The 26,514-nt window shown below is 49.7% G+C and overlaps 1 protein-coding gene across 2 annotated transcripts; it reads left to right on the top strand.

Annotated features, from left to right (window-relative positions):
* Positions 1-2,264: 2,264 nt before the first annotated feature.
* Positions 2,265-20,286, top strand: IFNLR1 (interferon lambda receptor 1). Of its 2 annotated transcripts, XM_047792554.1 has the most exons (7): positions 2,265-2,369; positions 6,593-6,716; positions 12,080-12,264; positions 13,637-13,779; positions 15,912-16,071; positions 16,373-16,506; positions 17,818-20,286. In XM_047792554.1, the coding sequence occupies exons 1-7, from the start codon at positions 2,312-2,314 to the stop codon at positions 18,589-18,591; spliced, it is 1,578 nt and encodes a 525-aa protein (XP_047648510.1). In that variant the 5' UTR covers positions 2,265-2,311; the 3' UTR covers positions 18,592-20,286. The 2 variants fall into 2 exon arrangements, with proteins under 2 accessions (XP_047648510.1, XP_047648511.1); XM_047792555.1 differs by lacking the exon at positions 2,265-2,369 and having other exon boundaries at positions 6,654-6,716; positions 11,957-12,264.
* The last annotated feature ends 6,228 nt before the right edge of the window (positions 20,287-26,514 follow it).

The following is a 26,514-nucleotide window of genomic DNA, read 5'->3' as shown; positions in this document are numbered from 1 at the left end:
TGAGAGATGCAATTTACCCAACCTTTGTGGGCACAAAATGTCTTTGCATACGGCTTCAGAAGGCATCTAGACACAAACTTTCCTAACTTGAAATAACAGGGTGGAAGGAAAGGGAGCAAGAGAGAGAAAACATGTGGCAGGTTTTGCCAAAAAGAACAAGGGCCAGATTCAAAGGAGCCAAGAGTGTCGAGCCAGTGGCAAAGGAAGACACTTCCATGCCCCCTGCCAAACTGCTTCCAGTTCAGTGAGATTCCGGGTCTGAAAGAGCTGCAGTTGGCAGATGACATCAGGGTCAGAGGAGATTCAAAGATACTTAAGTGTGTCTCCACCTGAGACACACCTCCTCCTTGCGTCTGAGGTCTAAACATGGCCTCTTGTGAGCCCCTGTTCAGAAGTACGGATTGAACTGAGAGCATGATGCAAAGCCCAAAATCATCCTGACATTTCTGAATGTCTGCACCCACAGCCAAACACAGGGCAACCGAGTCCTGTGAAAGTGCATTCTCTCCCAAGAACTGCTAGGACCCAAACTGAGAGCCAGCATCCAACCAGAGATCACCCCCAGGAGTCTCTCTGCCATGTGTCTTGTTCATGGGCTTGGTCGCCCCTGACCAACCATCACCCGGCCTGTCACTGAGACCAGGAGAGTGAACAAAGCAGCGAACCCAAAGGCCATGGGGTGCGACAGGCCTGGGACTGAATCCAGAATCCAGCACCTGCACAAGCTCTCTGGGTTTTCAGAATGACAGTTTCCTCATCTGAAAAGAGGAAGCAATACCTCCTTTGAGAGCTGTGGAAGGACAGAAAATAGTATATGTTAATAAAGGAGAGGGATGATTATTTTTAGAGTAAAAGTGACTTTTCGTGTTGGAAAAGCAGTACATATTAATTAGAAGTTAATTCAGGATTAATGTAATTAAGTAGCAATTCAAGTACTTAAATTTAGAAATTAAACATAAACAGAAAGAAGAGAACTTAAAATCCTCACCAGAGAAAGAAGCCCCACTAACATATTGGCATACATCCTTCTGAAGCTGTCCAGGTCGATAGGCACACATTTTTGGTTTAATCAGACTGTTTCGGTACTTGCTTTTCTGCTACTGAGTATATTAGAAATATCCCTTAGTCACTACATGCGCCTCGGCAATATCTTTTTTATTTTATTTATTTTTTTAAGTTTTTTTGTCTTTTTAGGGCCGCACCTGCCTCATACAGAGGTTCCCAGGCTAGGGGTCCAGTCGGAACTGTAGCTGCCAGTCTACACCACAGCCACAGCAACTTGGGATCTGAGCCTTGTCTGGGACCTACACCACGGCTCATGGCAACACCAGATCCTTAACCCACTGAGCAAGCCAAGGATGGAACCCTTGTCCTCATGGATGTTAGTCCAGTTGGTTAACCGCTGAGCCACGACGGGAACTCCCGGCAATATCTGTTTTAATGACTGTAGATGGTTCTGAGGTGAGGCTGGTTGCATTATTTGAAAGCGGTTACTGTTCAGGTGACCAGTAACACACTGGCATCAGAGGGACCAGTTATACCTGGAACAAGCCCACTAAGTTCTGGAGGCTGCCACGCCCCGCGTGAAGGATATAGAGAATAACAAGACAGACCCACCGGATTCTCCAGGAAATTAATGTCGATAATGTGGGAAAGTGCATGGCTTGGAACCTGGCACTTAGAAGAGGCTCGGATAGAGCCAGTGGTGTCTGAGACTCAGTTCATAAACTGGCCCTGAACTCCTCTGCCCTCTTAAAAGTCCCTTATTGGAATTCCTAGCCATGATTATTAATAATGAACAGTTTTCGGGAGTTCCCGTCGTGGCTCAGCGGTTAACCAACCCGACTAGCATCCACGAGAACTCGGGTTCAATCCCTGGCCTCACTCAGTGGGTTAAGTTTCTGGCATTGCGGTGAGCTGTGGTGTAAGTTGCAGACGCGGCTCAGATCCCGCGTTGCTGTGGCTCTGGTGTAGGCCTGCAGCTACGATCGACCCCTAGCCTGAGAACCTCCATATCCCGCGGGTGCGGCCAAAAAAAAAAAAAAAAAAAAAAAAACAGTTTTCTTCCACTCGCCTCACTCTGTACACGCATTCACCCCCACCCCTATCCCTCAGAACGAAACGAAGTAGAGGCAGAACGAACTGCTGAGGACTTAGGGGCGGCCCCAGGGGAAGCCCGGGTGGAGTCCCGTCCCGGAGGGGCGGGTCCGCGGCTTGGCCTCTCATTGGCTGCCATTCGCGTCACCTGCAGTCGGTGGGAAGGGAGGCGGGAGGTGGCAACCGGTCCCACCCTGGCCGCGGGACGGCCGGCATGTCGGGGGCTGGCCGGTGGGCCTCTCTACTCCTATGCCTGCTGCAGTCCGCTCCAGGTAAGGGCGCGGGGTGGGCGCGGGGCCGTGGGGCGGGCGCGGGGCCGCGGGGAGCGCCATCCGGGCGGCATCCGCCTTCGGACCCAAAGCTCGGGAGACAGTGCCTTAGGCAGGGGTCTGTGCGCAGCAACCTGAGTCGTGCGGATCGGCAGAGGCCACCTCCCACCCGCGTTCTTCCGAGGACTAAGCAGACTCTTGTCTAGTCTTTTCCGGGAAAAAACTGATCAAGTTTCCTAATGCCAGCTCAGCTTCAGGTAATCAGGAAACAAGACGATGGTTCTAAAGTCAGCTGTATTTATTTATAAAGTGTTTTTTTAAGGTTTCCTAAAGGCTCTGATCCCTTCATTAATACCGTACTTGGAGTTCCCGTTGTGGCGCAGCGGAACCAATCCGACTAGGAACCATAAGGTTGCGGGTTCGATCCCTGGCCTTGCTCAGTGGGTTAAGGATCTGGTGTTGCTGTGGCTGTGGTGTAGGCTGGCAGCTGTAGCTCTGATTAGCCCCCTAGCCTGGAACCTCCATAGGTGTGGCCCTAAAAAGACAAAAAGACCAAAAATAAAAATAAAAAATACCGCACTTGACCCTTGCTAGTAGGGAAATTCAAACAGAAGTGCCCTGCCCTCGCAGGGTGTGCATTAGTGTGTGTGTGTGTGTGTGTGTGTGTGTGTGTGTGTGTCCCCTTTCTCCCGGCTGGGTGTAGGAAGTTCCATCCAGCCCCCACCCCCCTTTTTTTTCTGAGCTGCCACCGGTAAGTTTACAGGGTACAAAATACCTTGGAATAGGACACAACTGCCAAACCCCAGCAAAATTGTTCCCAGGATATCTCCCTAGTCTTAGCCTAATAATTTAAAAACACGAAGAGTTCTTGTACATAATCTAATACTAATGTTAAAAGCCAACATTTTGGAGTTCCCATTGTGGCTCAGCTTTAACGAACCCAACCAGTATCCATGAGAACCCGGGTTCAATCCCTGGCCTTGCTCAGTGGGTTAAGGATCCAGTGTTGCCCTGAACTGCGGTGTAGGTCACAGTTTTGGCTTGGATCTGGCTTTGCTGTGGCTTGACATAGGTGGGCAACTGCAGCTCCATTTGGACCCCTAGCCTGGGAACTTCCATATGCTTCAGGTGCAGCGAAAGGAAGGAAGGAAGGAAGGAAGGAAGGAAGGAAGGAAGGAAGGAAGGAAGGAAGGAAGGTAGGAAGGAAGGAAGAAAGAAAGGAAGAAAGAAAGAAAGAAAGAAAGAAAGAAAGAAAGAAAGAAAGAAAGAAAGAAAGAAAGAAAGAAAGAAAGAAAGAAGGAAAGAAAGAAGGAAAGAAAGAAAGAGCGAGCCAGCATTTATTTGAGCAACTTCTTTGTACTGGGCACCACACAGTTCTAGTTAAGCATCAACGCAATCGTCCTGCGAAGTAGGTATTATTTTCTCCCTTTTCAGATGGAGAAACTCAGATGGAGACTTTGCGCAATTAAGGGAATTACCTAAGAAGGAAGGCATGGGTGAGGCACCCAGAACAGAGAAGACTGAGGCTGAAGCGAGCATGGCCAGCTTTGGCCTTGGGGTGGGCAGCTGGCACAGGATGGTCCATCCACCCAGGTCAGCTCAGGGATGCGCCAGCCCCTGGTACCTTCACAGCAGTATTACTACAGCCATTGAGGAACAGCATATACCTGCGTGGGTTACCGTCTTTTCAAACTCAATAGTTTTCCTGTCTGGACCTAGCTATACTTGCAGCTGAGGAATATATGATGTATATAATACAAACTGTGGTGCAAAAGTTTAGGCTGAAGCACAGGTGGATCCTGGTGTCTATACTTACTGGCTGTGTAGCCTCAGGCAAGTTATTTACCATCTCTCTCTGAGCCTAGTGCCACCATGGAAGGGGAATGACGCCTCTCCCAGGGTGGTTTGTTCTGAGGATTGAATGGGGTTTTGTGTATAAAGTGCCATGCCGGTGCTTGGCACCCTTCAAAGGCTCAATAGGGGGTAACTATGCTAGTTGCTATTTCTCCACTGTGGCCAAGCTCAGATTTATGCCCATAAGCCACTTGTAGACAGATGTTTGGCTTCCTGCCGGCCACCTGCTAGAAAGTCCAGAAGCTGGGAGCACTGTCAGCATCTGCATCCTAGTGACCTGGGTCCTGCTAGAGGACACAGGATGAGGTGGAAGCAGGCACCCATATTTGGGTCTCAGAGGCCAGGGATGTGGAGCCAAACTGAGAGCCATCAGCAGAACTGGCCCCTCCCTCTCTGATACCGCTCTGTAACCTGTATGGGTTTCCACTGTGGCCCATGTGACACTTCAGGGCACTGATTTCTCCATGGGAACTTGAGCTCCTAAAGGGCAGGAGCGGAGTTGTGGTCCTTTTTGAAACCTCTGGCACACAGTGATCAGTAGATGTCCTTCGCCAATAGTGATCTATAGATATTGGAAGAATAGGGATGAACAGGCCCCATGAGAACCCGGGGAAGGAAGTGTGATCGAGAGCTCTGACAGTGGGGTTGCCAGAGCCTGGATTTTCTGACTCTACAAGTGATTAGCTGGGAGGGCCTCAGTTTCCTCATCAGTAATGTGATGATCATATTTAGTACCTACCTCCTAGTGATGCGGGAAGGATTGAAAGAGAAAATGCGGAGTTCCCGTCATGGCTCAGCGGTTAACGAACCCACCTAGTATCCATGAGGACACAGGTTCAATCCCTGGCCGTGCTCAGTGGATTAAGGGTCCGGTGTTGCCACGAGCTGTGGTGTAGGTTGTACAGACACGGCTCGGATCCCATGTTGCCGTGGCTGTGGTGTAGGCCGGCAGCTCCAGCTCCGTCTGGACCCCTAGCCTGGGAACCTCCATATGTCAAGGGTGCAGCCCTAAAAAAAAAAAAGAGAGAGAGAGAGAAAATGCAGGTAATGACAGTGACACACAAAGGAATGCAGTTGTTTGAAAGGAAGATAAGCTGCAGCCTGGAATCCAGTCGGGGAGCTGTAAGGAAGAGGTCGACCAGATGACCCAGTCAAGCCAAGCAGGGCAGGACCTCACATACCGTGATAAGGCGCACGGACTTTATTCTGAGGACAAGGGAAGGGTGGAAACCGGGTAGCTGTGTAATCAGATGCATATTCCAGAAGACGAGGGTTAGCAGTGAGAAGGAGGAGGTGCTAAGAAGTAGGAGGGGAAGTAGGAGTCATTTTGAGGTGGCCAGGGTAAGTGTCACTGGGACCGTGACAACGGAACAGAGATGTGAAGGAAGCAGAGGAGTGAGGCAGACAGAGATCCCAGGGAGAGCTACGCAGAGGGAACGGGAAAGGGCCAGTGTGGCTGGAGAGGACCGAGCAAGCAGAGTCGGGGGTTGGATTCCGTAGTCTTATGGGTGTGTGTAAAGATTCTGGATTTTATCTTCAGCGAAATGGGTTTAAAGCAAAAGAACCACGTCATCTGACTTTCATTTTAACCCTTGCTGCCGTGTGGAGAATGGATTGAGGAAGACCAGTTAGGAAGCCTTTGGAACAATCCTGGTTATCACAATATTCATTCATTCACTCAACACTTTTTTTTTTTTTTTTCACCCACAGCATATGGAGGTTCCCAGGCTAGGGGTCGAATTGGAGCTGTAGCCACCAGCCTGCACCAGAGCCACAGCAATGCAGGATCCGAGCCGGGTCTGTGACCTACCCCACAGCTCACGGCAACACCGGATCCTTAAGCCACTGAGAGAGGCCAGGGATCGAACCCACAACCTCATGGTTCCTAGTCAGATTCGTTAACCGCTGAGCCACGACAGGAACTCCCATCAACACATTTTGGTTGTGCACCTGCCGTATGCCAGGGACCACTGCAGGCAGGCTCTGGGGACACGGCTGAGAACAAGACAGAGTCTCTGCTCCTTGAGACCCTCGGGGCCCTTCCCTCCTGGAGCCCAGGAATCCATTAGATGGTCCTGTTCCATGGTGTTCTACTGGAAACCTCAGGTGTCAGTGGACTTCCTCTCGTGGCACAGATGGGCCGCTGAGGTCTAAGGAAGGGGGAGGGGCTGCAGGACAGCCAGCCAGGGTCATGGCTGTGACTGGAATCCTGATCCCCCGGGTCCCCAGCCTACATCATGTCCCCTGTGCTTCAGCCACCCGAAGTAACTCCTGGTTCTCAAACTCAGCCAGCACCTGCTCTTCAGCTCAGACTGGCCCATGTCAAGACCTGCCAGGAGCTCCAGGCCTCATGATCTCTTTCTCCCCCACAGGGAGGCTCCACCTGGCCCCTCCCCAGAACGTGACGCTGCTCTCCAGGGACTTCGGTGTGTACCTGACGTGGCTCCCAGGGCCTGGCAACCCCCAGAATGTGACCTATTTTGTGGCCTATCAAAGGTGAAGGGGCAGCTCCCAGGCTCGTGGGTGGGGAGACAGAGGAGGTGGGCAGGGGCTGGAGAGGCTTCTCTGGAATAGTTCAGCATGGGCAGCGCTCGCTGGTCCCCTGTGTCCCTCAGGGGACGGCGTGCGGCAGGTACTGGGAGAGGGCGTTTGACCAAAGACTGGAGGCGGGGCTGATGTTGAATGGAGAACAGTCCACTGGTGATGGGCCTGTGGGGGTTGGATCTTTGAGAAAAGTCGGAGCAGGGTTCAGATGGAGCCATGAGGACCCAGGGATGGAAATCTTAAGGGCCTGGATGCGGTGCTTGGCATTCCAGCCGGTAAGGGAGGCAGGGGCACCTCTTGTAAAGCTGGGTTGGCATCACCAGATCATCACCCTTTTCCCTGTGGGGCCTGCCCAGAGCCTTGGGGTCCTTCTCAGCTTGGCAGCCCAGGCCGCCACTGCAGATCCAGAGGAATCCGAAAATGAAAGCAGAATTGCCGTCTTTGCATATAGGTGGGCCTCATTTGAAGTTCTTTTGTAAGAGAGTCAGCTGAAAAAAATCAGAGACTTAGAGAGTTGCTGAGAAGGCAAGGCGTTCCCTCAACGGGAGGGACCTGCCATGTACTCAGGACCCACTGTGCCAGGCTAGGGTCCCGGGAGCCTTGCATGAGTAGTAGTTCGCTCCTTTCTCCCAGTACCACCAGGCAGGCCCTGCATTTCCCCCATTTGAGAGGTGAGGACACAACTCAGCAGGTCCGTGACTTGCCCGAGGAAGCCAGTGATGGAACCAGAAGAAAAACCCCAATCTGTCTGGCCGCAGAGCTTGTGCTCTTCCTGTTCTGTCACTGTCTCCCCATCGGTAGCATCCAGATGTTAATGATGGGGGCCTGGCTTGGGAAAGGAGAGTCTGTTAAAGAGCTTTCATTTTAGTTCTTTATTTATTTTGTATTTTTTTCAATGGCCACACCTGCGGCATCTGGAAGTTCCCGGGCCGGGGTCAAATCTGAGCCGCAGCTGCAGGCCTACACCACAGCCAGACCAACACCAAATCCGAAACACATCTTGGGCCTACATCTTCTGGCAACTGCCAGATCCTTAACCCACTGAGCGAGGCCAGGCATTGAACCTGCATCCTCAAGGACACTATGTCGGGTTCTTAACTCTCTGAGACAGAATGGGAACTCCTAAAATGTCTTTTATCACCCATTTTGAAGTAGTAGTTTACAGTTTTGACTGTTCATGGATATGTTTTTAGCATGCATTTTCTGACTCCTTCCATTGATTGCTTAGCATATTAATTCCTATCCTTATTTTCTGTTTTAAGTATTTAAAAGCTCTGTTTCCCTCTAAGTATTATTCAGCTGCATATCATAAATTTTTATTTATACTATTTTTATGATCATTGAGTTTTAGAGATTTACTTTCATCATAATTCTTTCTTTGATCCATGAGTCATTTTATTTTATTTTCCAGTGTGTGATTTTTGAGTCTCCTGCCTTTTTTTTTAAATTGAGGTATAGTTGATGTACAATGATGCATTATTTTCAGGTACATAGAAAATTGATTCAGTCACACACACACACATTCTTTTTTAGATTCTTTTCCATTATAGGTTATTACAATATATTGAATATAGTTCCCTGTATTATATAGTAGGACTTTGTTGTTATACAATAGTGTGTATCTGTTAATTCCAAACTTCTAATTTATCCCTCCCCTCTCCCCTTCCCCTTTTGCTAACCATAAGTTTGTTTTGTCTGTGAGTGTTTTGTAAATAAGTTCATGTGTATCATTTTTTTAAGACTCCACACATATGTGATATATTTGTGTTTCTTCTCTCTCTCACTTAGCATGATAATCTCTAGGTCCATCCTTGTTGCTACAAATGGCATTATTTTATTCTTCTATTATTTAATTATTTTAAATTTCATCATCCTTAATATCTGAGTGATATTCCATTGTATATATTTATCACATTTTCTCTCTCTCTCTCTCTCTTTTTTTTTTTTTTGGTCTTTTGTCTTTTTAGGGCTGTACCTGTGGCATATGGAGATTCTCAGGCTAGGGGTCGAATTGGATCTGTAGCTGCTAGCCTACACCACAGTCACAGCAACACCAGATCCTTAACCCACTGAGCAAGGCCAGGGATTGAACCCATGTCCTCATGGGTACTAGTCAGGTTAGTTACCCATTGAGCTATGATGGGAATGCCTGTCCCACATCTTCTTTATCCATTCATCTCCTTGATGGACATTTAGGGTGCTTCCATGTTTTGGCTATTGTAACTAGTGCTGCTATGAACATTGGGGTGCATGTATCTTTTGAGATTAAAGTTTTCATCCTATCCGGATATATGCCAAGGATTAGAATTGTACAATTATATGATAAATCTCTTTTTAGATTTTAAAAGAATCTCCATACTGTTTAGTTGGAGATTCATTCAACCAACAGTGCAGGAAGGATCCCTTTTCTCCACAACCTCTCTGGCATTTAATATTTGTAGACTTTTTGATGATGGCCATTCTGACTGGTATCAGGCGATACCTTATAGTTTTGATTTGCGTTTCTCTAATAATTAATGATGTTGAGCATCTTTCCTTGTGCCATTGGCCATTCTGTATGTCTTCTTTGGAGAAGTGTCTATTTAGGTCTTCTGCCCATTTTTTTTTTTTATCAGGTTGTTTGTTTTTTGATGTTGAGCTGTATGAGCCGTTTATGTATTTTGGAAATTAATCCCTTATCAGTCACATAGTTTGCAAATATTTGATCCATGAGTCATTTTAAAACATTTTAAAATGTTCAAAATTTCTTTAGTTCTCTTTGTGTTAATAATTTTAAACTGGAGGAGTTCCCGTCATGGTGCAGTGGAAACAAATCCAACTAGGAACCATGAGGCTGCAGGTTTGATCCCTGGCCTCACTCAATGGGTTAAGGATCCGGTGCTGCAGTGAACTGTGGTGTAGGTTGTAGACGTGGCTCAGATCTGGTGTTGCTGTGGCTGTGGCATAGACTGGCAGCTACAGCTCCGATTAGACCCCTAGGCTGGGAACCTCCATATGCTGCAGCTGCAGCCCTAAAAAGACAAAAGGCAAAAAACATAAAATCTTAAAAAATAATAGTAATAATAATTTTAAACTGGATTATTTGTGGTCAGAGGAAATAGTTTGAGAGATACATGTTCTCTGAAGTTTCTTGAGAGTTGCTTTACTTTTATTAATATTTCCTAATATTTTTGTTAATATTTTGTTTATGGTTCATGCATGACTCACCCACTTGTTTGTTCTTAAACCAACTTTCATAATTATGACGTTTATTTTTCAACATCATGAAAAATATTTACTGGAGTTCCCATCGTGGCTCAGTGGTTAATGAATCTGACTAGGAACCATGAGGTTTCAGGTTGGATCCCTGGCTTCGATCAATGGGTTAAGGATCTGGCATTGCCGTGAACTGTGGTGTGGGTTGCAGACACGGCTCGGATCCCCAGTTGCTGTGGCTCTGGCGAAGGCTGGCAGCTACAGCTCCAATTCGACTCCTAGCCTGGGAACCTCCATATGCCACAGGTGCTGCCCTAGAAAAAACAAAAAGACAAAAAAAGAAAAAGAAAAAGAAAAAATGTATTTACTAATTATTTTTCTTTGTTCAATTGTCAATTACTGAGTGAGTTGTATTACAGATTTCTCATTGTAATTGTGGATCTTCTATTTCTTCCTGTAGTTTTGTCTATTTATGCTGAATAGAGTTTGAAGCTATTTAGTAGACACATGCAGGTTAGAATTTTATCTCTTCCTGGTCAATGGAATCGTTAACTATTGTGTAGTGATTCTTGTCATCTTTAGTAATGCTTTCATCTTTGAAGTCTCTATTTTGTCTCATATTAATGTACCTACCCCAGTTCCTTTTCTGTTCATGTTTACGTAGTATAACTTTATCCGGAAACAAAACTTGGTGAATTCTTTTCTCTTTACTTACCTTCATATCAGCCTTTTCCATTCACCCATCGCTCAGTCTTAAGACCCAGGAAGAGTCCTCAATTCTCCTTTTCCTCACATTCCACATCCAATCCAGGAGCAAGTCTTGCCCTCCAAAATGCTTCCTACATCCCGCCTCTTCTTGCCGTCTCCACCACCATTCTCTCTTGGGCCACCGCTGCAGCCTCCCAGCTGGTTTATCACAGTGATATTTTAAAAGCATAAATTAGATAACCTCAGTCCCCCTATTCAGAGCCTTCTGGTGGGCAGTTCCTGTCGTGACTCAGTGGTAATGAACCCAACGTGTATCCATGAGGATGCGGGTTCGATCCCTGGCCTTGCTCAGTGAGTTAAGGATCCAGCGTTGCCATGAGCTGCAGTGTAGGTCGCAGATGCAGCTCAGATCTGGCATTGCTGTGTGTGTGGTGCAAGCTAGCAACTGCAGCTCTGATTTGACCCCTAGCCTGGGAACTTCCACATGCTGTAGGTGTGACCCTAAAAAGCAAAAAAGAAAAAAAAGAAAAGAAAAAGAAAAGAAACTTCTGGTGGCTTCCTAACACACCATCCCTCTCCACCCTCATCTCTGGCCTATCCATCCTCTCTGCTGGGCTTCGGCCACCCTGGCCTTGCTTTTTTGTGGACAGGTCAAGCCCCTTCCCATCACAAGGCTTTTGCTTTTGCTGTTCCTTCTCCCACGCCTTCTCCTGGCTCCCTTCTCTTCCTCCCGGCCTCGGTGTCAGCATTCTCTCCCTGGCCTTTCCTGAGCTGCCTTTGAAAAGCAGTTGCCCCCACCTTGCCCTGTGATCACTGCACTTGCCCTGCTCCTAGGTTCACCTCATTGATACAGGGATGGTCTCTCATGCCCTCCCGCCAGCGTGTAAATTCCCGAGGGCAGGACCTTGTCTGTTGTGAACTGCCGATTCCCCAAGAGTAAGGCCCAGCAAGCAGGTCCCTTCTTTGGACCTCCCATTCTCAGGAGTTTGGACTCACAGAGCTGTGTGTCCCCTCTGACAGCCGCACAGCACCCCGCACGGTGCCTGGTATACCGCAGGTGGCCATAAGTGCCCGAAGGAATACACAGGTAGAAAGGGAGCACTAGTAGTAATGATAGCAGCTGTCATGAAGGCCCTGAGAGGGAGACGTGACAAATGAAGAGACTGAGGCTTGGGGGCGGTGACATGCGTAAGGTCCCAGAGCAGGTCAGAGGCAAAACCGGGAGTCCCGCCCTCGTCTGTCATTCCAGAGCCTGAGCTCCTACCTTGACTGTTCTCATTTTGTCTCAGCCAATGGCTGGCTGGGTGGACAGATGGACGGATGAACAATCAGATGGGACAGAGGGACGAGCCATCACCTGTTCTCCGGCGTTTCCTCACCCCAAGAGGCTGAATCCATGTCTCCTTCTTCAGCTCAGCAACCCCTAAACGGTGGCAAAGAGTGAAAATGTGTGCGAGAACCAAAGAACTGGTGTGTTCTCTGATGTGCCTGGAGAAACAAGACCTGTGCAACAAGTTCAAGGGGCGCGTGCAAGCAGTTTCTCCCAGCGCCAGGTCCCCCTGGGTGGAGTCCAAGTCCATGGATTACCTTTTTGAAGGTATGCAAGGGACCTGCGGGAGGGAGGCTGTCTGCCCAGGAGCCTGGCTCAGTGGCACTGCTGTCCTCGCCATGTGCCTCGCCCTTCCCCAGAGCAGCTGTCTGGGGCCACCTGCCGTGGTGTGACTTTGTGGTAGGAAGTTAGGGGAGCCCACTAGCAGTTCAGTTTGTTGCTCCTTTGGATGAGGTTCATTATCTTTTTTTTTTTTTTTTTTAGCAAGTGGTCAGCACCTGCGGCATATGGAAGTTCCCGAGCCAGGGGTCAAGCCATAGCCACTGCAGAAGCAACGCCAAGTAGTTATGCTGCGAGCCACATGGGAAGTCCGAGGTTCATTATCTTCTATTGAGCACAACCTTGGTCATGAACTACACAAGACACTTTATATACTTATTCCTATATTTTTTATGTTCAATCTCTAGCTTTAAGAAACAATTTTTTTTAATTTTTTTAAATTTTTTTTTTAAATTGCACATGTAATTTCTGCACACGGTAGAAATTTGGGGGGAAAGGAAAATAGAAATAGAGAGGAAAACATTCCTCATGCTTATAGCCTTCAGAAACCACCAGTGTTCACACTGAACGAGCAGAACATTTTTCCCCCCAATATATTTTATTTTTTTATTTATTTTTATTTTTTTGTCTTTTTGCCATTTCTTGGGCCGCTCCCATGGCATATGGAGGTTCCCAGGCTAGGGGTCGAATCGGAGCTGTAGCTGCCAGCCTATGCCAGAGCCACAGCAACTGGGGATCCGAGCTGTGTCTGCAACCTACACCATAGCTCACGGCAACGCCGGATCGTTAACCCACTGAGCAAGGGCAGGGACCGAACCCGCAACCTCATGGTTCCTAGTCAGATTTGTTAACCACTGCACCACAATGGGAACTCCTCCCCAATATATTTTAATTCTTACTTCCTTTCTTTCTTTTCTTTTTTCTATTTTTAATTTTTTTTTTTTTTTTTTTTTTTTTTTTTGCTTTTTAGGGCCGCTCCCATGTGGCATATGGAGGTTCCCAGGCTAGGGGTCGAATCGGAACTGCAGCTGCTGCCTATACCACAGCCGCAGCAACACAGGATCCTTAACCCCCTGAGCGAGGCCAGGGATCGAACCTGCATCCCCATAGATACTAGTTGGGTTTGTAACCACTGAGCCATATCAGGAACTCCATATATTTTGTCTCTAATCCTCACCACAAACTTATGAGGTTTGCTTTTCTCAACCCATTTTTAAAAAAGAAATAAAGCAAGACCCACAGGAATTAAGGAACTTGCCAGCAAATAAACTGGGTGAGGAGCAGGCCTGCCGGGAGGCAGGGGCATGGATGCTCTGTGGCCCCCAGGGAGTACTGACAGGTCCTATTCTGTTTCTTTCAGTGGAGCCGGCCCCACCAGTTCTGGTATTCAACAGGACAGAGGAGATCCTCAGTGTCAATGCCACATACCAGCTACCCCACTGTGTGCCCCAGCCCGATCTGAACTATGAGGTGGATTTCTGGAAGGAGGGGACCAGGAACAAGGTGAGAAGCCCCTTTTATGCCCCCAGGCTGAGTCCCCTTCCTCACTCTCCCACTAAATCCCAGTACTCCTCCCCCATGGAGGCTACTACTCCATGAATGCCTCCTCCAGGAAGCCTTCCCTGCATACCCCTCACTCCTGGCAGCCACCCCCTGACTCTGCACAGTGTGATTGGCCTGTGGTCCACCTCCTGCCCCTCTTTTACCTAAGAGGCCAAGTTCAAGACATCCTACTCCTGCACATTACAGACAGTAAGAGCACAGCAGGTTTCTACCTAATTTTTTTTTCATTACGAAACCCTTTTTTTTTTTAGGGTCACACCCACAGCATATGGAAGTTCCCAGACTGGATGTCCAATCAGAGCTGCAGCTGCCACCCTGCACCACAGCCACAGCAACACCAGATCTGAGCTGGATCTGCAACCTATGCCATAGTTCACAGCAATGCCGGATCCTTAATCCACTGAGGGGGACCAGGGATCGAACCTGCATCATCATAGATACTGGTTGGGTTCATTACAGCTGAGCCACAGTGAGACCTCCCCTTTTATTTTTTAATAAAATCTGATTGAAGTATGATGGGCTACAGGAGGCCTATTTGCCAAGCCATGAGATCTATTAGGAAAAAACTGGAGAGTACAGATAAGTGCTGGGAAGTAGACCAAAAGTACCCAGAGGTGATTGCAAAGAATTCTTTGGTATAGAGCCAATTTCAGACTTGGTTCTGTGCATGCATGTGCATATGCCTATGTGTCCTTATTTATGTCAGGCATTGGCAAACTTTTTCTGTAATTGGCCAGAAAGTAAATATTTTTGGCTTTGCAGGCCATGTGGCCTGTCTGTTCAACTCCATCTGTAACACAAAGGGAGCTGTAGGTAAATAGATAAATGAACAGGCATAGCCGGGTTCCAGTAAACTTCTATTTGGGAAAAAAAAGGTGGAGCTGTAGTTTACTGACCCCTGTTCTTATTCATTCTTTCTTTTACCGAACCAATATTCACACGCTTGACCTCCTGCACATTCTGGATCCCAGGGATGTAAGTCTTCATTCCATGTGGTCCCTGCCTTCAAGGCCCTCACAGAGGGAGTTCCCGTGTGGCTCAGTGGGTTAAGAACCCAACACAGTGTGCATGAGGATGTGGGTTCGATCCCTGGCCTCGCTCAGTGGGTTAAGGATCTGGCGTTGCCATGAGCTGTGGTGTAGGTCGCAGACACAGCTCGGATCTGGTGTGGCTGTGGCTGTGGCATAGGTCAGCAGCTGTAGCTCCAATTAGACCCCTAGCCTAGGAACCTCCATATGTCACGGGTTTGGCCCTAAAAAGCAAAAAAAAAAAAAAAAAGAGTGAATTTACTTTTCATAATAGATTTTATTTCATCCAATAGAATGTTATCATCTCAACATGTAACTAATATAAAAATTATTGAGATGTTTCACATTCTTTTCTTACGTGGTCTTCAAGCGCCGATGTGAGAGCCCATCTAGTTTGGTACCAGCCACACATCAAGGGCTCAGTACCCACATGTGGCCAGTGGCTACTGTGTTGGGCAGGCAGCCCTGGCGTTTTCAGTGACTGTGATAGCTGAAGAAGCACCCCTCCCCCTTCCCAAATTGATTGACAGGCCCTGAGGGTAGGAAGCCTGTGGAACCTGTGCCTGAAAGTGAGGAGGTGGTGAGGTGTAGCTTGCGTGACGCAGAATGGCCGGGCTGCTTTTGAACCCAAACTATCTCTACCTTGAGACTCAGCAGAAGAGAAATGAGATAGAGTTGGGAAGTGCTCCCCTCATGCTTAAACTGCTTTGGTTTTGTTTTGGTTTTGTCTTTTTTTCTTCTTTAGGGCCGCACCCGTGGCATATGGAAGTTCCCAGGCTAGGGGTCGATTGGAACTGTAACTGCCAGCCTACAGCACAGCCACGGCAACACCAGATCCTTAACCCCCTGAGCAAGGCCAGGGATCGAACCCACATCTTCATGGATAACAGTCGGGTTCATTAACCACTGAGCCACTTTGGGAACTCCCCATGCTTCACCTTTAATGCAAGAAAAGAAGATGGGAGACTCACAGCTGTGTCCTGGCTGCCAGCCCCACCCTGTCCCCCTAGTAGCTCAGCCCACTCTGCTTCTCTCTCCAAACAGACCCGATTTCCAGCCACTCCCCATGGCCAGCCAGTCCAGATTCCCCTCCAGCCAGCCACCCGCGGACCCCACTGTCTCAGCGGCAGAACCATCTACACCTTCGGTGACCCTAAATACAGCAAGTTCTCCAAGCCTACCTGCTTCTTCCTGGAGGGCCCAGGTGGGTGAAAAGGGGTCCAGAAGTGGGGACTTTCTCCCTGGGCCTCAGAGTCCTCATAATATGATAATTAAGAGCACAAGTCTAGAGACAGACTCACATCAATTAAAATCCCGGCTCCCCCCCCGACTTGCTGTGCATCTTTGGGCAGCTTACATACCTCTCTGAACCTTGGCTTCCACAGTCTGTAGGATGGATTTATTCTTATGAGGATTAAATAGGATCATCTATGTGAAGCCCTCGGCACCTATGCAGTTGATAGAAGCCCCTGTTTCTCTAGTTGTTATTATTTTTTTCTTTCTAGGCCCCAGCTGGGCATTCCTGGTTCTCCTACCATTTCTGCTGCCGCTGCTGTTGGTCATTGCCGCAGGGCATGTGATCTGGAAGAGCGTCACAGGAAACTACTGGTTTCAGCAGGCAAAGATGCCACAGGCCCTGGTATGGCACACCTGGGGGTGCGTGACAGAGAGGGAGGGTTGTTAAAGAGTGAGCAAGTGGAGCTCGACTTAAAGGTGGTTCAGATAGAATATCAAAATGATCCAGACTGCAAAACATCTATCACGCCGTCTAAATTTTCACCATTAGTAATTCATTCCTTTGGCACCAAAGTAAAATAGCAAATATGCCCTGGGCCGGGATGGGGGGAGGACAAGTGCCCTAAGTCTCTTTTAAAAATAATCTCCTCTCTGCTTAAGATTTGTCAGGTGCCAAGAGCAGAGCCCCCAGCCTTGGGACAAAGGAGAGATGCCCAGAGGGGAAACGGGGAGGGTGGCAGCTAAAGGGAACCCAACACTTAGTTTGCACTCTCACCAAGGCCAAGTCTTGCCCAGGTGGACCCTGGGAATTTCCTCTACTGTCTGGTAGCTCACTCGCTTAGATCCTGGGGGCCAGCTGGGGCAGGGGAAGCCCGGAGGGGTCAGAGGGGTCAGACTTGTGGAGAGGAAGGCCCAGAAAGGGAGGCTGAGCCATTGGTGAGGCTCCGTGAGCCCTCAGGTGGAGCGGGGGCTTTGAGGATGGATGCTGAGCGTCCCAGCCACATGGGAGTGTTTCAGCATTCCCGGCTCTGGGACCTGCAGGGAACTCCCACTAACTGAAGGACAGCCTCTGTGAGACGTGTTAGACGTGTCTGCACCTTGCCCCATCCCTCCACCTTCCCATCATTTGGGAACTCTCCAGCTTGACCTCCTGCAGCCACACCTGCAACCTAGGGGCGCTCTCTGGCTCATGGCATCCACTCTGCCTGGGCACATCGCAGGCTGCATGTGCCAGGGAGTTCACGCCGCCACCGCCCCCTCCATCCCCCACCCAGTGGTACTCTGAGGTCCACGTGCTGCCATGATTCCCTGAGTCTCCACAGAGCTAAGCTCCAGCTGCCCTTGGGGTAACTTGCCTCATCACGCCCTGCCTGTTGGCTGCTGTGCCTTGCTGGTACTTCCTGGAACATATCCCAAAGAAACTATTTATTTTTTTTATTTTTCTACCTATTATTCTTTTTTACAGTTGATTTACAAGTTCTGTCAATTTCTGCTGTACAGCAAAGTGATGCAGATAGGTATATATACACACACACGTGTGTGTTTGTGTGTGTGTATGCACACATTCTTTTTCTCATATTATCTTGTATCACCAAGGAAACTATTTACATTGGAGTCCTTGTGTCAGGGTCTGTTTCCAGGGGAACCCAAATTAGAACAGTCATGCTTTTGCAAAGGCTGAATTTCCTGCTCTTCTCTCCCCTCCCCACATCAGGACTTCCCAGGACACAGACCCCCTGGGGCAACCTTTCGGCCCAGTGGCCCAGAGTGCCTGGATGACTTGAGCCTCTGTCCCCAGAAGGAACTGGCTATAAGGGTCAGGCTGATGCCTAGAGTCAGGGCCCCAGCCACCATCCAGGCAAGATCAGAGAAGAACAGGGCTGAGGAGGAGAAGAATGAGGAGGGGGACACAGACGAGGACACAGACGACCATGTCATCTTCCAGCCCTACATGGAGCCACCCCCCTTCCTGGGGCTGGAGCACCAGACCCCGTGCCATGCTGAGGCAGGAGGGCCCCAGTCACCTCTGGTCCAGGTCGAAGGCTCCTCTGTTTGCGATTCTTCAGACAGAAGCTGGGCCAGCACTGCGGGCTCCTCCCCCTGGGATGAGGCTGAGTCCTCCGGCTATTTGGCCAAGAAGGGGCCAGGCCGAGGGCCGGATGGGGAGGAGTGCCAGAAGCCTCTGCCACCACCGGAATTCTCCGAGGACTTGAGTTCCCTGGAAGAGCCCCCCAAAGACAACCTCTCCTGGGCCAGCTGGGGCTTCTTATCACCACGGCTGAACTTGGTCCCCAGGGAGCCCCCAGTTTCTCTGCGGACTCTGACCCTCTGCTGGGACAGCAGCCCTGAGGAGGACGAGGAGGAGGAGGAAGAAGAGGGTGGGAGCGAATCGGAAAGCGAGGACAGCGGTGCTGGCACCTGGGAGACTAAGAGCCTCGAGAGCACCGAGGTCAGAGGTAGGACACTGGGGCATTACCTGGCCAGGTGAGCCATCCCCTGGCTTCCAGTCAAGTCTGGTGCTACCACGTTTCCTGGGGACCTAACTCACCACAAAGACTTGAAATCCCTGGAGCATCATCGCCGGGGTGACAGAGGGTTCTTGCAGCACTTCGGGGAGCCCCAGCTGGAGGCTGTCTGCCAGGCTGAGCCATCAGAAGCCACCTGTCCTATGACCTACCAGCTTTGTGCTGAGCACCAGGAGGGGTAGAGACGCGGATGGGCTGGGGTCAGATCATCCCACTGTCCCCGGGGTGACAGGCCGGTGGGAAGAGTCATCCCTGGATGACACAGCACAGGTGAGGTCAGATCACAGTGGACATGGACGGCTGATGGCACAAGGGCCATGTGGATATGGGAAGGGAGGAAATTTGGAGGCACAGCTGGTGTAGCAGAGACTCACTCCTCCCTCCTGCGCCTGCATGGTTCCCTCCTCTCCGAGGCTCCCGTGTCCTGATTTAGGAGTCCCCTAGGGTGGGTCAGTGAAAAAAAAATCCAGGCTGAGGGTGTCGGGGAGGAAGGGGAAGGGCGTGGTCATGCAGATCCCAGTCTCTGAGTGACGGATCCCAGTTCTTCACAACACACAGAGCTGGGTCCCGATCCAGCTCTGCTCTTTACTGGCTGTGTGGCCTTGGAGGAAACACATTCCTTCTCTGTGCCTGAGTTTCCTCTCTGCAGCCACCTGGGGCGTGGCCAGGGTTCCGAGAGACGTGAGTGTGATGCGCTGCCTGCCATGCCTTTGGCACTGGCCACATGGTGGCTGGTAGGCTCCCCCCTTTACCCAGGCTCTGAGGGGACTACCTGTGACCCTAAGCTCAGAGGGTCTAGAAGCATCCATCTGTCAGCTCCCCACCACCAGTCTACCTCCTGCCTCCCGCCCTCACTGTCCCCGCCTTCTGGTCAGGAAACTGAGCTCTCAGAAGCAGGAGCCCAGCCAAGGGGGACCCTGGTCTCTCTCTCCCTGTTCCCAGCCAAGAACGAACCAAATAGTCCATTTTCCAGGGAGTCTGATGATTGGTGGTGGGGTAGCAACCCAGCAGGGCGTTGGACCCCCCGGCCTGCAATCGCCATCTCAGCACTTTAGACCCTTTGGTTGACCATTGCGTTCATAAAGAGGCCTATCTCCCCTTCTGGTTTTGAGAAACCACTGCCTTCTAGGAACAGGTGACTGTTCTTCCCTGGAGGTAGTGATGGATGTTCTCCAACAGCTCCCTTGTTCACCGACAGGCACCAGTATATGGATGAGCATAGCTGGGTCTCTGCCCATTAGGCCAAGCTTCTTGTCAGTTTTGTGGTCCAGCAGGGATGGGACTAATCCTTGGCTCCGTGCCCTGGGGTCTGCCATGGCACCTGCCAGGAGCTAGGTGTCTCTGCAGATGTAAAAAGCATCTGCATAGCCGTTTTATCCACAGGGCTATATTGTTTGGAAGCCAACATGAGGGTACCGCCTTAAGTGAGAATTGTGGGAAAGCTTCCCCAAGGGCATCTGGTCCAGGGATTCCCAAGCTGTGTTCTCAAAAGTCTCGGGCTTCATAGGAGGCGCCTCAATTTCAGGGAGAGCCATGGTCTATAAGATCCCCCCAAGTTCAACCAGAGTGACCTCCCTGTAAAGCTGAGCTTAGGAGTTTCCACTGATAAAGAAAAGGTCAGCAACACCACCCCCCTGCTTTTTTTTTTTTTTTTTTCTTTTTTGGCTGCCACACAGCATATGGAGTTCCCGGACCAAGGATCAGATCCTATACTGCAGCTGTGGCAATGCCGGATCCTCTAACCCACTCTGCCAGGCCAGGGATCAAACCTGCATCCTTGGTTCTGCAGACACCACTGATCCCCTTGCACCACAGAGGAAACTCCAGCAAATCCGTTTTTAACTTGAACATCTATCTTTTGTTTCCAAAGAAGAAGCTGAAATGACTTGTGTATGTACCTAAGGGTAAGATCTTTGGTCCTAGGTCCACTGGGCCAACCCCTCTCCCCTCGGTCATATCAACACAGTGCCAAGGTCTCAGCAATGGTGTCCAAAGGGCATTAAGCTGGCAGGAAGCCTGCGCCACTGCTGGGACTCACACGCATACCCATGCACAAGCCCAGGAGGCACACGTGCATTTCTGCAGGGGTTTCCCTGCCATGAGGCTTGTCCACATCCACCATTGAGTGCAGAGGAGGAAGAACTCACAGACGCCAGGGAGCTGGGGAAGGCTGTGGCTCGGGGCCAGTTCCCAGGAAGATAACCAGACCAAACCCGATGTCCTTTCTAGAACCAGCTGAACTGCTGTGTGCAGGTAATTCAAATACCTCAAAGCCCTCATGATTGCCGTCTAGGCCTGTGTGAAGGAACGACTTTCTTTCTTGTGTTTTTCTTAAGCAGTTTTTCCAAATCTTCGTTTCTGACGTCGGCTATTTCTATTCAAAGTTCCAGCTCCTTTCTCGCCAGGCAGTCATAAACACATAAGCTGTGAGAACCACTAGGAAAGAGCATGCTAATCAGTCTATTCATTTGTCAAGTGTGCTCTGCACTGAACTGTTTACAGAGGCCTTTCATGTGCCCAGCAGCCAGGAACTGCATGGCTCAAGTTCCAGGGCCACCGTGAAGGACATCAGGTGAATGGCCGGTGATGCCCTGGATGAAAGCCACGTTACCGTTCGTGAGGGTACCGAGAAGATTATATATTGTTCTTAGATACTTGTATTTATTTCTAATTTTATGTGTATATCATATTTAAATAATTGCCTATTGCTTGTTGGGACCTACCCTAAATTTTTAAATAAAGAGCTCTATTTTTCAAGAAAAAAAAATGGCAGAATCCAATGGATCCTGTGAAAAAGGATCTTTTCCAATCTTAGGTTTCAAAAGCGCCTCACCGCTCATCTGGCTGTTAAGACTACAAACGTCCTGGATTGTGTCCCCAGCAGCAGACCCAGAAACAAAGACTGGGGGCATAAAGCAGGGCAGCCGAGGTAGGAGGTCGATGGGCCCCTGGGCCAAGAACAGCTGGGACCTGTCAGACGGAGTAAACTGGAGCTCGTTTCTCTTTGACACATTCAGGGAGAAAGTTGCTGGAGGGAGCTGAGCTCTGCTGGAGGAGAAAGATAAGATGACCACTTCAATCCCTCGTGAGGTCAAGGAGACCTCCCCAGCTACACATGTGCAGAAAGGCTCCTCAGGGGTCAAAATGGGAGGGGATGCCAGACCATAATAAGCTTTTGTAACCTCCCATAAACACACACACACCACACACCACCACCACTACCCCCCGCCACGTTGGAATCCATGGTGGCCGGAGGATGCACATGCATATGCGGGAGGGCACATCAGGTGTGGGAAACAAAACAAAGCAAGATGATTGGCCAGAGGAAGACAAAGACCCAGAAGAACAGCCCCTAGATGAGTGATTTATATCACCCCTTTGAGGCCGCTCCCCACCAGCAGGGACCTCCACATGCCTCTCTGAGTGGGCTGTTTTGCTTCTAAACAGATTTTCTGCATGCTCGCCCACATATGCTATGTGTGTATATATATATCTTTTTAGGGCCACGCCTGCAGCATATGGAGGTTCCCTGGCTAGGGGTCCAAGTGGAGCTACAGCTGCCGGCCTACGCCACAGCCACAGCAACGCCAGATCCCAGCCGTGTCTGCAACCTACACCACAGCTCATGGCAACACCAGATCCTTAACCCATGGAGTGAGGCCAGGGCTCCAACCTGCGTCCTCACGGATACTAGTCAGATTCGATTCCCCTGAGCCACGACAGGAACTCCCTGCTGTGCTTATAGGAAACTCTGTGTCTGCTTTATAGTCTCCGTCTCTTTGTAAAATTCTTGTTTACAATGCAGACGTGATCCAGGGCCTCTGCTTCCAGCCACTAGCCTCTGACGGTCTAGTGGTTTTCACCCAGGCTGTGCAGGTTCAATTCCTGAGCAAGAACGAAGAGCTCACTTCAAGCAGTGCTTGCTGCTGTCCTTCCAAGATCACAGCGATTCCAGAAAGAACCTATAGAGGAGTGGGACGACAGGGAGGGGAGGCAGCCAGTCCAGGCTCACAACCAAACAAGTCACTGCTCTGGGCAACCAGGACACCATCTTCGTAGGGTGTTCAGTGTTGGACTCTCCAGATTTGAGCCCCTGCCAGGGAGGGGAGCTGGGAAATTTATCCACCCCTTCCCATCAGTCCTGTGTAGAGGGACACTCCCCCCCACCCGCCCCCGCGCCAGGGAGTTGCAGGTACTTGCACTTGGAACCATCAAGCTGAGTGCATGAGAAACGTGCTACAGTGAAGCCAGAGCTGTGCCCAGCACCTTGGCAGCTCCCCCTAATGCAACCATGGTCCTTGAAAGTATACAGAATAGCCTATGTGGCTGCCTTGCAAACCCAGACTCATTCCAGAAGATCTCCACTGGGAAAGGTCTCACAGCTCCCACCGATTCTCCCACAGGGTAACTGCTGTTGACCTAAAAATCAAAACAGAAGTTCCCGTCATGGCTCAGCAGAAACAAATCTGACTAGTATACAGGTTCAATCCCTGGCCTTGCTCAGTGGGTTAAGGATCCAGCGTTGCCGTGCGCTGTGGTGTAGGTCACAGACGCGGCTTGGATCCCAAGTTGCTGTGGCTGTGGCGTAGGCCCGCAGCTGCAGCTCAGATTCAACCCCTAGCCTAGGAACCTCCATGTGCTGTGGGGTGGCCCTAAAAAGACAAAACAACAACAACAACAGCCAGTTATTTTACCAGCAAAATAGGTTTATTCAGGAACAGCAAAGCATTGCAATCTGTGATGAACCACAGGCAAATCCAGAAAACAAGAGGGATGTTCTTTTACAATGGAAAAGAGTTTATTTGGGAGAAGCGGTTATAAACAAAGAGGGAGTTCCCATCATGGTCCCGTGGGTTAAGAACCCAACATTGTCTCTGTGAAGATTTAGGTTCAATCCCTGGCCTCCCTCAGTGGGTTAAGGATCCAGCATTACCAGAAGCTGTGGCGTAGATCACAGATGCGCCTCGGATCCCGTGTTGCCGTGGCTGTGGCATAGACCGCAACTCCGATTCGACTCTACCCTGGGAATTTCCAAATGCCTTGGGTGCAACTATAAAAAGAAAAATAAAGACTAATTTTTTTTAAATAAACGATTTATTGGAGGAAACTGGGCATTCAAAGTGTAGTGGCTTTTCTTTGGCTGAGTTATGACACTCTCTCTCTGACAGCCCAGACGGATATGACTGGGTCCCTCATTGACTAGGCTGTTGTCAGGCAAGGAGACAGTCTTTCCTCCTCCTGGCTAGTAAAGTAGTAACCCTCTCCTGTTGGAGATGCAAAGATAGGTCTTTTCCTATTCTGTCTGCAATCCATGGTGAGTGATGGGGCATGAGATTGCCCCCTTCTGGCCTCCTGGCTCCATCTTTTTTTTTTTTTTCTTTTTTGGCCATCCGAAGCATATGGATTTCCCAGGCCAGGGATCAGATCTGAGCGCCAACCCACTGTGGCGGGGCTGGGGATAAAACCTGTGTCCTGGCACTGCAGAGACACCCCCAGTCTTGTTGCGCCACAGCAGGAACTTCCCGACTCCACCTTAAATGAGGTTTCTGCTTATTAATTTTCACACCGCCCAGTGATACGCTTGCAGATTGTCGTCAATACGGATGCCAAGGCAGGGCTCTAGACCCTGTACGAGCTGATCTAACAAGTTCCTTTCCCTGGAATTCGGAAGTCTTCCTGGCTGGCTGGGCCCAGAATAAATAAGTTCCGACTTGCTATGGTGCTATATCCAAGGAACAAGAAAGCCCAGAAAGAAGAGTAGGGCCCATCGCATGAGCTGCTGGAATGAAACATGGTAAACTCTGGTTCTGCTCCACCCCTGAGACCCAGGTGCAGCCCTGTCAACTTCCCTACATCCTGCCTTTTCTTTTCTTTCTTTCTTTCTTTTTTTTTTTTTTTGTCTTTTTAGGGCCACACTCTTGGCATATGGAAGTTCCCAGGCTAGGGCTTGAACCGGAGCTGCAGGTACTGGCCTACACCACAGCCACAACAGGAGATCTGAGCCTCGTCTGTGACCTACACCACAGCTCATGGCAATGCGGGATCCTTAACCCACTGAGCGAGGCCAGGGATCAAACCACACAGATAATAGTGGGGTTCGTTAAGGCCGAGTTACATCCTAGTTTTAAGCCAACTTCCAGGGCCTTCTGTTCGATCCTTGCCAATTCATATCGCATGTGTATTACAGCTTGTGGTCAGGTTAGGACTTCTGCCACTTGAACCGACTTGCCAGGAAACAGGGCAGAGCTTCCCTCCTCACCACTGGAGCGCCTCTTGGCCTGTTTGCTGCCACCCTCTGGACAGTGGTGGTATGGCATGGCTGCCAAGTGCACAGGTTCTTACTAGAACAGAGCTCAGGGCAGCTGAGAGTGGGCAGCATGGGGTGATGGAGAGCTCCTTTGAGAAGAGATTATTTTCCTTCCAGTACCAGTATCTGGCACAGAGTGGAAGCGTGGTATTAAACAGATGGATGAAGGAATGGATGGATGGATGAGTGAATTGATAAATGAACTAGAGCCAGTAAGGGACTGGCTGTCCCTGACTTAACATACGAAGTGGCCAGAAACCTTGTATTAGATTCCTTCCCAGATCCTGTCGCCTGTGGATGATTGTCCTTCCTCAACCCAGCGTCTGCTCTGAGGGGGAATCAGTGCTGCTCAGTGAGCAAAATGTTGAGGGGAGGGGCAGAAGGGGGAGACACAACTAAAGCTTAATTCCCTAGCTCTAAGGTAGTATTTCCAGTATCACTCAGCACCTGAGCAATGGCTCCTTGCTTACAGCTTCCTTGAGTTCATTCCTGTGTGTACAAAGTGGGGCTACACTGATGAGAGTTTGGGGGGGGGGTGTTAAAAAAACATACCAGAAGTTACAGTTCTACCTAAATAAGTGAGTCATTTCCGTGAGTCAGTTACTCAAGAGATACTGATTGGCACCAAGACCTGTTCCAGTGCAGGGAGCCCCACCCCTTGGCATGCGATGATATGGGATGCAGAGGTGTGACTGCCATAAACTGTCAACAGTCTGTTTTCCCCCTACTGTCTCTTTAAGCGGTTTAGGAGGAGAAGGCAGAAATCCCAAGGGAAAGGCCTCAGTGTACACTGTCCAGGAGCAAAAAGCCTTCAGCAGGTGGCAGGAGGCCCCTGTCCAGGAGTCCTCCAGGGAGAGTCCCATTCATTCTTGCACATTACATGGCATAGCCAACTCCACTCCAATCCTTGGCTTCTCTGGGCACGATAGGGATGTCTTGAAGCCAGGTTGTCACAGGGGCTCAGAATCCCCCACTCCAACTCCCATCGCTGAGTTCCAGCCCCTTTCATGGAATGCCTCTCCTCTGAACACCTCTAACCCAGCCTCAGAGTCTAAACTTCAGGACGCAGTGCCCTTACCTTCCCCATGCCTGGAATGTGGCCTCGGCAACTACCACCAACTCAAACTTCCAAGGGGACACTTATCACTCCTCATTGCTGCCTCCTGCCATCTCCACATCCACACACCCAAAAGGCTGGGGTTTTGCAACGGTTTTTAACTTGGTCCTTGGTTCTGCACTTTGTAACAGAGGAAACTCACACAGAAGGTCTTCTCTGAAAAAGTTCAGAGACATCAGCTTATCTAATCCTCCCAGCATTGTTGTAAATCAACTATACTTCAATCGAAAAAATAAATTAAGGTGTTCCTGTTGTGGCTGAGCAGGTTAAGAACCCAACTAGTACCCATGAGGATTTAGTTTCAATCCCTGACCTCGCTCAGCAGGTTAAGGATCCAGGCTGCTGCAAGCTGTGGCCTAGGTTGCAGACACGGCTCGGATCTGGCATTGCTGTGGCTGTGGCTTGGGTCAGTAGCTGCAGCTCCAGTTTGACTCCTAGCCTGGGAACTTCCATGTGCCGCAG

The sequence above is a fragment of the Phacochoerus africanus genome, chromosome 8, assembly GCF_016906955.1.
Source record: "Phacochoerus africanus isolate WHEZ1 chromosome 8, ROS_Pafr_v1, whole genome shotgun sequence".
In the NCBI taxonomy this organism is placed as follows: Eukaryota; Metazoa; Chordata; class Mammalia; order Artiodactyla; family Suidae; genus Phacochoerus; species Phacochoerus africanus.
The sequence above is the reverse complement of the archived record's forward strand: the minus strand, read 5'-3'. Positions and strand labels throughout refer to the sequence as shown.

Bases quoted from the DNA above. Each gene is read 5' to 3' on its own strand.
- IFNLR1 (XM_047792554.1), top strand. From the start codon at position 2,312: ATGTCGGGGGCTGGCCGGTGGGCCTCTCTACTCCTATGCCTGCTGCAG. The intron at 2,370-6,592 runs GTAAGGGCGCGG...TCTCCCCCACAG, and splicing joins CCTGCTGCAGTCCGCTCCAG to GGAGGCTCCACCTGGCCCCT. The intron at 6,717-12,079 runs GTGAAGGGGCAG...CTCCTTCTTCAG, and splicing joins TATTTTGTGGCCTATCAAAG to CTCAGCAACCCCTAAACGGT.